This window comes from Crotalus tigris, unplaced genomic scaffold, assembly GCF_016545835.1.
Source record: "Crotalus tigris isolate CLP2741 ecotype Arizona unplaced genomic scaffold, ASM1654583v1 scf7180000019205.210441, whole genome shotgun sequence".
Taxonomy (NCBI): Eukaryota; Metazoa; Chordata; class Lepidosauria; order Squamata; family Viperidae; genus Crotalus; species Crotalus tigris.
This window is the reverse complement of record NW_024097433.1, coordinates 49,756-61,135: the sequence shown is the minus strand read 5'-3', so window position 1 is coordinate 61,135 and position 11,380 is coordinate 49,756. Positions and strand designations below refer to the sequence as shown.

Sequence of the window (11,380 nt, the reverse complement as noted above, 5' to 3'; positions counted from 1 at the left end):
TCAAAGTTCAGAGATGGTAGTTTGCTTAGTAAGTTTTTAGTCTTACAATTGTTTTAGGGTAATGTAGAAAAGTTAGATAGATGCCAAGATTGGTACATACGTGTCATGGCAGACTATAGTTCAAATTTTCCAGTAATTTGGGTCAAATTAAGATTCCTTCAGAGAGAAAAGCTAGGAAATAACTTGACTTTCATTGCATAGAAGGCAAGGATTTCATTACCATTAAATGTTCCATAAAATGACCAAGGATCTTTAATTTACTTACAATACAAATCTACCCAAAGTTCCTTTTTTGCAAAGATACATGAATAGTTAAGATCTGATAGTTAATTCAATTTGTAACCATCACAGAATCAGTGAAAAAACAATAGACAAAATTGTCCAGGTTGTTCACAGAATACCCCCCCCCTATTAACTATTGAGAGAGAAATTATGATATATAAAGTAATGTGTCTTTGTTGCCATTATATTGTAATTAGTAGACTACTAATAAACCTTTTGATTTCTATATAGCTTTTAAAAGATTTCACAGAAAAATAATGCTACAGAGTTTCCTTTTAATTTTAATATGCACTTTATTTAATGATAATGATTAAAAGAATCAAGTGTAGAAAGAGCCTAAAAAGAAAATCTATTCTAAAAAAGGGAGAAAAAACAAATATGATTGAAAAAAGATTATTATTGATGGCCTTGATGATGATGATGATGATGATGATGATGGTAATGATGATATGGAAAGTATTAAGATGTAAAATTATGCAAGATTTCCGTGAGAGGGGAGGACTCAAGGTACCGAATTTGAAATTATATTATGATGCGGTGGTTTTAACCTTAGTTAGTGACTGGGTAAATTTGACAAATTCCGAGATACTCCATCTAGAGGGATGGAATTTAATCTTTGGGTGGCATGCCTATTTAATATTTAATAAAAAAATGGATTGGGTTTTTAAATCTCATATTTTAAGAACTTCTCTACTTAGGATTTGGAGAAAATATTACAAAAGTGATTTTAAAGTACCATTATGGGCTATACCTTGGCATGCGATAGAAGGAATAAAAAGAGGGGTTAAAATGGATATGGTGTCTTATAGACAATTACTTAGATGGGATGGACAAAACTGGCAGTTAAAATCACGGGAAGAGTTAGCACAAGAAAATATTATTTATTCTTGGTTCCAATATAGGCAATTAGCAGATAGATGGAAGATGGATTGTAAGGTGGGTTTTCTCAGAGAAGATGAAAATCTTATTAAGCAAGTGAAGGATCAAAGACAAACCCACATTAAGAGAATTTATGGGGTTCTAGTTGAACTGGACTCAGAAACGGAACTAATTAAGGATTGTATGATTAAATGGGCGCAGAATTTTGGTGAGCCAGTCTCATTGGACACTTGGGAAATTATTTGGGTGAGAAATGTCAAATTTACGCAAGCACAGAACTTAAGGGAGAACTTTTACAAAATGTTTTATAGATGGCACCTTGATCCACAAAAAATGTCTCTTATGTACCCTGACTTAAAACCTAAATGTTGGAGATGTGGTTGTATGGACGCTACTTATTATCATATTTGGTGGTCGTGCAGAGAGATAAAAGCATTCTGGATTAAGATATGGTGGAATATCCAGAGAATTTTTAAAAGGAGGGTAAAATTTACTCCGCAATTATTTTTGTTAGGTATAGCTATTGATTGTGATACAAAGGAAATTATATTGATGTTAAATTTGATTACAGCTGCGAGGCTGTTAGTAGGACAATATTGGAAGAAGGAATCTTTGCCTACATTGCAGGAATGGTTTCTTAAAGTGTCTCATTTGGCGGAAATGGCAAAGATTTCGGCTTTCTTAAAGGGACAAACGCAAGAGAAATTTCTTGCTGTTTGGGATAAATGGATAAAATTTATACAATTCAAATTGGATATAAAAAAATATTATATAGCTTTTTCATAATTTTTAATTCTACATATATATATATATATTCTATTTTATATTTTCTTTTTTTCTATAAATATAATTTTTTTCAATTCTTTTTTAATTAAGCCTATATTCTGCTCTGGGAAGCTCTGGGGGGGGAAGGGGGGGTTGGGTATGGGTGGGGGAAGGGGGGTCTTGTTGGGTAATGTTTGTTTTTTATTTGTATATGTTGTTTTTTGTTTTTGTATTGTCTTCTATTTTTTGTAAAATTTATAAAACTTTTTTTTTTAAAAAAAAAAAAGATGTAATGGAAAAAATGGGATTGCCCAGCTGACCTCTAGCAGAAGATGGGTGCAATGCCATTCATACTAGTGGCCCACAGTTTTAGAGCTATTAAATGTCTGCATTAGATGTGAAGCTGACCCAAATGCACAATCCAGCCATACTTATATGTATTCACACTCCCCATACCACCTCCCATTTTTAATTGGCCTCTTTCTAAAGAGACTATATCTATATATAACATAGGGTTTTTTTTCCAGGAAATTGGAATCCGGACTAACTACTAGGGTTTCCTTCCATATGAAGAAATGATATATGGGTTATTCCTTAAGATGCCCAAAGCCCAATGATTATACCTCTAAAAATCAGATAAATGTAGTTGCACCTATAGCTAAATATACTTAGTCTATTCCAGGGGTCTTCAAACTTGGCCCTTTTATGACTTGTGGACTTCAACTCCCAGAATTCCTCAGCCAGGCATGCTGTTTGAAGACCCCTGGTCTATTCCAATTCTATTACACTACTTAAAGGGACAGAGCAAGAAGTGGAGTTGCCATAGGCTGAGATACATATGCCACTGTTGCAAACTGGGTTCACTCAGTGATTTTTGTTGAACTAAAGCTCAGCCAATCATTCCCCATCCCCTTCATAGGATTTTAGTTCTTCTCATATAACAGCTAAATAATGCTCATATCTTGATTTAATTTGTATTCTTGGTTTCACATGTCATATTCCATATTCCTGGTTCAACTTCCCAATTCATGATCGAGGTCTTCTGGAGATTTCTCTGCCAATGGAAAAAAAGCAAGGGGTAAGCGTAAGACACTAACTTAAAAAGTCACAGGCCCAAATAATACTTCATATAATAGAGTAGCTTCGTTCACTGACCAAATTGCTTGTTTTTAATTGAAAAACATCCATAGAAACTTGCTAACAGGACTGGTTAATCTTTACATTATTGCCAGCTGCTCCCAGGTGCTATTTGACTCATACAAAAGTATTTTCATCTCTTACATGAGATAAAAAGTAAAAAATATGGATGAGGTAAGTAGCCATCCATGCACCAGATTTGGTGGCAATCTATATTCATGAAGCAGTCGTCATTAGTCATAGCTATTCCTAGTAATCAATAATCACAGGTAGTCCTCAACTTACAATCATTCCTTTAGAGCAATGTTTCTCAACCTTGACAATTTTAAGGCATGTGGACTTCAACTCCCAGAGTTCCACAGCTAGCATTGCTGGCTGTGGAGTTCTGGGAGTTGAAGTCCACATGCCTTAAAATTGTCAAGGTTGAGAAAAACTGCTTTAGAGCAAAGGTGGGGAACGATGGCCCCTTTATGACTTGTGAACTTCAACTCCCAGAATTCCCTCAGAAAGTCCACAAGTCATAAAAGGGCCATCATTTTCCACTCCTACTTTAGAGACTATTCAAAGTTATAACAGCACTGAAAAAAGTGGTGTACAGCAGGTTCTCACGCTTATTACCATCACAACATCCCCACGACCCCGTGAACAAAATTTGGGACTTGGTCACTGGCCCCATAGTATTTACAACAGTTGCAGCATCCAGGGTCCCGTGATCACCATCCGCAATCTGCAAGGCCTCCGACAAGCAAAGTCAATGGGGGAAGCTGGATTCCCTTAAAAACCACACAATTCACTGAATAACTGCAGCATTTCTCTTAACTGTGGCAAAAAAAAGATCATAAAATCGAGCACAATTCAATTAACAACCTTCTTGCTTAGAAACAGAACTTCTGACCCCGTTGTGGTCGTAAGTCGAGGGCCACCTGTATCCTTCTACCTCACCTCTCCTTTGGGAGCTACAGTGCATCTCCCGTCATTTCACCTTCAAAATCACCATCTTGTGAAATAGGTGGAACTGAGACCTCAGCAAGTATGTCGGACTTGAACATGGTCTTCCCCAGTCTCAAAGCGGCACTCATCCACTACAGTGCTACACCATATTGGTTACTAGGCAGTTTCCTTCACCCATAATATTCTAGCCATTTTTCCTACAGCATCCTCACAAACCGGATGCTCCTCCTCCTTCTCATTGCCATGCTGCTCTAGAGTGAGAGGATTTACTTCCCCAAAGAGCTCAACTCACATGATGGCACGGCATTTGCAGGAAGTGTAGCCAGGAAATCACAGAGTGGGACAGGTGACAGCTGTTTGAGTTGGGGTGCTGCTGTGCTGATGTGAAAAAAGTTCTGCTCTGTGGTGTCAAAGAGGGGCCATTGTACCTCATCTGTCTCTGGCCTTGTCGGAGTCCTACAAAGGCAATTGAGAAATTATAGTAGGATTACAAATAATCTCCTCCTTGTTTATAAGAATTATAGGCACCGGAGTCCATTGATATCAAATAACTAGATTCAAAAGTCAAGGGCCTTCCTTTCCTCCCTCCCTCCCTCCCGCCCTCCCTCCCTCCCTCCTTCTTTTCTTTTCTTTTCTTTTCTTCCCTTTCTTTCTTTCTTTCTTTCTTTCTTTCTTTCTTTCTTCTCATTGCAAGATGGTGCTCACACAGTTGGTACTTTTATTGCCAACCATCATCAGGTATGAGCACCATAGCTGCCTTGTTCACCACAGCTTTTACTCCCAGTTTTAGTTATCATTCCTCCAAACATTAGTACAAGGCAGGGGTGTCAAACTGGTAGCCTGTGGGTTGGATGCATCATACCAAAACCACATACACACACACCCCAGCTCTGGCAATGGAGGAAAAGTCACAATATGTCGCGTGACATGATGTGGCGAGTTTGAAACCCCTGGTATATAAGGTTTGCCCATGACAGGCCATTGGGAAAGAAAAATAACGATTCCCAAATGAGATGGTCAAAAAGAACCACTCGGTGCATTGCCTGATCAAGCAGTGAGTGCTGTGTCCCATTGCTGGAGTCCCGTGTTCTTCTGGTTGCTTACTGCTGATTTCAGACTCACAGGAATAAGTGGCTGCCATTTCAACTTTTCACAATGCAATAGTTATGGGAAATATAATAGTTGCAAGACTCAGCTGCTGAGTGCTGCCTGGAACACTAGAGTGGGAAAAATATTAATGGCACTCCATAGAAAATATCAGCAACAGACAACTGTTGAGAAAACATTTCCCTAACCCAGGGGTAGGCAACCTTGGCTCTTTTATGACTCGTGGACTTCAACTCCCAGAATTCCTGAGCCAGCCATGCTGAGGGGGAAAGGAGAGGTTTCCAAGCTGAGCCATGCTGGCTCAGGAATTCTGGAAGTTGAAGTCCACGAGTCATAAAAGAGCCAAGGTTGTCTACCCCTGCCCTAACCTTATGTTACTGAATGAGGCCTCCACACCTGAATTACTCTCTGCAATTGCATGGAAACAGGAAAAATGGTAAGAGATGAATTCCCCCATCCCACCCACCCCCCATACCATTCAGGTTAATCAGCTCCTCTGCCCAAAATCAAGAATCTCATTTATGAATGGACAGGCAAGGACTGTTTTATAGGCTGGAGGGCTCAATTCCTTACCCGCCTCTGGCAAACTGTGCCCAGTATCTCATCGTCTGACGGCTCAATGCTTCCTCGGCCTTTGTGATGGATCGGTTTGTTGCTGACGCCATGGTTCCAAAGACATAAGGTATCTCTGCTCCGTGGGGCGTCCCTACCCACTCAGGCCATCCAGAGCCAGAAGGGTGGTGACTGAAGGAGTAAACATACACGGGCTTCCTAGCTTTTCTGATCTTCTCAGCAAGTTCAACCAAGGGACACACCATGAAATAATCTCGCATATACTGAGAAAATGCCAAACGGTATTGACCATGGTTAGCTTCACTGAATTTCTGGGCAACAGTGTGCGCAACCTCTTTGTTAGTCCCTCTTCGCATAGTTATTGTCACACCTTGGAGAAGCTGCTCCCATGTTAATATTCCTCCATTTGTTTTTGTGCTTGAATACATAAGCAATACAAAAGCAGACCCTTCATCATCAGTGACCCCAGTAAGAACTGGTTTTCCCTGAAGAATTGCAGTGTCCAGCAGATTTGGGACTTCGCCTGGGAGGAAATCACCATCAGTGGTCAATGAGTTGATCAGGGTCAGAGAAGTGAAGTTCTTCTGTTCAATGCCTATCTCCTGTAGGCAGCTCACCACAGCACTGTCATTATCTCTGGCGCACCCCACTTCTTTGCTGAGCATTATTGCATCTGTGCGGGCCTCCTGGGGGGTCTTCCAGGGCCAAATGGCATTGGGAACGCCACTCTGAAGTACCGCACGAGCGAAAAGGGGCTGGCTCAGAGGAGAAAGGAGATGACAACCCACCAAAGCTGCTCCTGCACTTTGCCCAACCAGAGTCAACTGAGCTGGATCACCCCCGAAGACTGCTATATTCTCCTTCAGCCACTTCAGGGCCAAATGTTGGTCCCACAAGCCTACGTTTCCTGGAGCATAGGGTGGCAAGGACAAAAAGCCTAGCGCCCCCAAGCGGTAATTCATGGAAGCCACTATGACCTTCTCTGTCGCAGACAAGGTTGCTCCATTATAGATATCTAGTGAGGCTGTGCCAGTGATAAAGCCCATGCCTTGAATCCAGACAAGGACAGGCACTGGTGTTGACGTTCGAGGGTGGGGTGCCCAGATGTTAAGAAAGAGACAGTCCTCTGAAAGAGGTGTGTTGGCAATCCATATGTCTTTATCAGGAAGGCCAGGAACATAGGTCTGGGGACAAGAGTTGCCGAAACTGGTGGCCTCCAATACTTCACTCCATGGCTGACGTGGGATGGGCTTTTGGAAACGGAGTTTCTTGACTGGAGGTTCCGCGTAGGGAATTCCCAGATAGGCAGTCACGGAACCAGCTCTGGTTGAGACGGTTTTGCCTTTAATGGGGCCACTGCTGGTCACTACCGGAGTGTCATTATTGGAAGCACATTTGCAAACCAATGAGAAGAAGAAGAAAAAGCCCAGATGTGACCAGAAGAAACAAAGCATTGTAGCTATATCTGAAAGAGTCAGAAACACAAAACAGTTGACTGTATATAACTCCTCCTGTATAATGCAACCAAGTTTAAATATATGAATACATCAATTCATTTTAATATATAGTTTGGAAAGCTTAATTTGGTTTTGATTCAATTCAGCTCAACCCAAGCCAGACTGAGGTGCACTGGAGTTTTGGGGTTTCTTGGTTCCAGAGACCTTCTATCTTTGTTTCTGGATGGGGTGGCTTTGACCCAGTGCACAATCTGGAGGTCACCCTGGACAGAGAAGAGCAGACAATAGCCATTGCTAGAAGGACCTTTGCATAACTTGGGGCTGTGTGTCAAATGTACCCATTCCTGGACCTGCTCACAATCACTCGTGCTCTTTTGATTTTCAGATTGGACCACTGCAACATGCTTTAACATGGGACTGTTCTGGAAAAAGTATTTGGAAGCTTCAACTGGTGCATGCAATTACTGGTGCCATGCCACTGGTTTGCAAGCTCAGGAATTCTTGTGTGCTCCTTGTGTGCTTCTGGGGGCAATTCAGAGCACTGGTTGTGAGGAGGTTACTTAAGACTGAGTTACTTATGAGACCATCTCTCCCAAATGGTTTCTCTGGCCTATCTGATCTAGCAGGAAAGGCCTGATTTGGTTACTCCTAACTAGGGAGAGTCAACTGGCAGAGATAGAAAGAGAGCCTTTTCTACATTGTTGCTAAAGGTAAATTAAGAACAATTCACAACCATGGATGTATATTATTAATCAAGAAGCTTTGCTGAATACATGCTAAAGGAACAGAGTTGTATCTGCAAAATAATCTGGCAAAGCAGAATATTGAGCTCAAAAGCTTAAACAAGGTCAGAGTCTGGCTTGCTTGGTGTACTTTAGAACAAGACATGCAGGAGGAAGTAAACCCACAGGCTTGCAAATATTGCTAAAGTATTACTAAAGTAGACCATAAGAACTTCCAGAATGACAGTTATATTATGAAAAATTGTGGCTAACCTACGTACACTTGCAGCTATATATATGTGTGTGTGTACACCAGTGTTTCTCAACCTTGACAATTTTAAGGCATGTGGACTTCAACCTCCAGAATTCCACAGCCAGCATTGCTGGCTGTGGAATTCTGGGAGTTGAAGTCCACATGCCTTAAAATTGTCAAGGTTGAGAAACACTGGTGTACACAGAGACATGGGCAGCAAACATATTTAATAAATAAATAAGTGCAATAGGAGTCTTAGCCATAAAAGGGAAAGGGGGACAACACACAAGAAGGTGACATCTGGGTTTATGGGCTTTGTGATTTAGGGGTATAAAAGATTTGGCTGTAAATAATGATGTTACATGAGTTTTTAAAGATGTCTCCCCATTGTGGTGCATTGATTAGAATGCAGTATTGTGGGCTGACTGCCCACTGCCAGGAGTTCGATCCTGACTGACTCAAGATTGACTCAGCCTTCCATCCTTCTGAGGTTCGTAAAATGAGGACCCAGATTGTTGGGGGTGATAAGCTCTGTAAACATGAGGTGGTAAATAAGTCTAAGTGCTATTGCTATTACTATGTCTTCCTTTTGAGCAGAATGAAGTTGTGTTGTGAGATGCTTGGTGCTCTCTGAGCTTGGTGGTTTTCTTGCAGACATTTCATTACCAAAGTTGTGTTTTTTCAGTCTCCACCTTGGTGTGTTCAATTGGGCTTCAACTGCCTGGTCAAGGACCCAGTCTTGGGCTGGAACCACAATGGTATCCATCCTATTGAACACCATCCCCCAGAGATTAGATGGACCCCATCCCTGTTGGCCTTTTGTGATACCTTGTAAACATTATGCTCAAGCCTGGAGTCCTGGGCATTTTCTGGTTGTATGAATGGGAGATTAGATGATGTCCAGGTGCAATGTGTTTTTATTTTGTGTTTCCATGATGTATTTTGTCTTTTTATTTATACGATTGTAAGATGCCTAGAGTCACATAAAGTGAAATGAGGGGCTATATAAATCAAGCAAATCAATCAATAAAATTCTGAGATATTGTGAACTTGCAACCAGAGTGAGAGAATGGGGGGAGAGAGAGAGGATCATGGCTCAAGTTCAAAAAAACTCAAATATCAGCAAGAGTTGGGGAATGAAGAAAACAAAAGGTTCTTTGACGATGGCAGTGTAAAGATTAGCTTATCAAGGACACAAGAAGGCCAATTTTCCACTTGACATTTTCAACCTGCCAACATTCAATCAAGTCAATTAGTCTCGGTGGCAAATACTGTATAAACTCTGACAAATAAAGTGATGGCGATGATGTTATCCATTCTATTGTGTCCAACTCTTGGCAAATAAATATGACTGATTGCTTAATGATCTAGGTCCTTCCTCTTATTAATTCCTGCTTCCACTTTTTCTCAATCTATCCTGCTCTGGTAGCATTTCAAAACCCATACTTTGCTTCTGTCAAGGGTAAATGTCTGTCCCAATAAAATTACACTGCCCAGGGTCACTTTGTAAGGGAGATGGGTGGCATAAAAAATTAATAAATAACATAAATAAAAGGAGATTCCTGCTGTGATTATAGATCGCTGGATCATTTCTTCGTCCCTTGTTATCATTTACCTCTATACAAGTCTTTCCCATCTTGTATCTGATCATGGGCAAGTTCAAGGCCAGATGAAAATTTCTTTCACAGAACTTGCTAGAGGTTTCTTTTCTCTCCTCCTATTCCAGGGGTAGGCAACCTTGGCTCTTTTATGACTGGTGGACTTCAATTCCCAGAATTCCTGAGCCAGCCATGCTGAGGGGAATGGGAGAGGTTTCCAAGCTGAGCCATGCTGGCTCAAGAATTCTGGGAGCTGAAGTCCACGAGTCATAAAAGAGCCAAGGTTGCCTACCCCTGTCCTATTCCATCCTACTGTGTAAACATAATGCAAGCTTTCTGGAAGATCCAGATATTTCAGTAATGCCAGGGGAAATCAATATAAAGGGGATACAGGTAGTCCTTGACTTTCAACCATTCATTTAGTGATCGTTTGCACTTACAACAGCACTGAAAAGTAACTTATGATGATTATTCACACTTACAACCATTGCAGCATCTCCATGGTCACATGATCAGAATTCAGCCACTTGGCCACTGGCATATATTTATGATGGTTGCAGTGTCCCAGGGTCACGGAATCACCTTGTGTGACCTTCTGACAAACAAAGTCAATGGGGAAGCCGGATTCACTTAACAACTGTGTTCCTAAGTGAACAACTGTAGTGATTCACTTAACAGCTGTGGCAGAAATGTCATAAAATGGAGCAGAACTCAGTAAGCAACTGTCTGCTTAAGCCATGGAAATTGTGGTCGTAAGCTGAGGGCTACCTGTATTCTGCTGGCTCTTCATGCACTAATATTGCCCATTAATTTGCACCCATAAGCTCAAAGAGATTATGTGTCTTTCTGTTCTTCACTATCCAAACAAGGAAATGTTCCAGGTAAGTGGTCTTCTTACCAGGTGTTCTTTTTTGCTACATGTAGCAAGATTCATTTGACAGCATAACCATTTAGAGATCACGTGGTTCACCAGAAGCAATTAGCCAGATGGTTGCCCTTGCTGCCTCACACCTGCCCAAATCCTTGCTGTCTGAGGAGATAGCCTACCTGCCTAATGAAAAGGTGAGCCAAACACAAATATAGAAGAATAACACCACCTTTCTTTCTCTGCCTTCATTTCCCAAACTGCTTTCCTAACTTCAATCCCAACCTGTGAGTAATTAGAACATGCTCATTTTTGTCGTATCCTACCTGCTTTCTCATCGGCACTAGCTGGGACTGGATATTTGCTGATGATGGTCTGTACGTCCAGGAAACTAAGACTGTCCTCGCCTTTGCTCCTTGGTGCTCTCTTGCCAGAGTGTGTGTCAGGGAAAGAACCTGTTGCCTCCTCTTCTCCCCCTTCCTTCTCTTTTGCTTGCTCTCCTCCCCTTCAAGCTGCATGTGTGTGGTGTGTATCAGAGCAAGCCGCTCCCCTAACAAGCCAGGCTGCTGATTCCCAAAGTTAGTAAATCACCAAGACCAGATGTTGGATGGAAAGCAGCCCAGTACAAACAAATCAGGGCACCCAATCCCCACAAAAATAGAAGTGGATGTTTTCTACATCATCTTTGAAAGACAATCCAAGTAGGAGGTCCTAGGTAGGGCTTGATTTATGACCACAGTGGAACCCAAAGTTTCTGTCACTAAATAAGAAAGTTGTTAAGTGAGATGTCA

General features: G+C 41.3%; 1 protein-coding gene across 1 annotated transcript; it reads right to left on the bottom strand.

The window, feature by feature from the left end:
- Positions 1 to 2,175: 2,175 nt before the first annotated feature.
- On the bottom strand, positions 2,176 to 11,080 carry LOC120316030 (cholinesterase-like). Its single transcript, XM_039361159.1, has 4 exons — positions 10,916 to 11,080; positions 5,695 to 7,159; positions 4,307 to 4,470; positions 2,176 to 2,980 (listed from the first exon to the last, which is right to left on the bottom strand). Coding segments are annotated over exons 2-4 (1,620 nt in total). The 5' UTR covers positions 7,149 to 7,159; positions 10,916 to 11,080; the 3' UTR covers positions 2,176 to 2,978.
- Between the last annotated feature and the right edge of the window lie 300 nt (positions 11,081 to 11,380).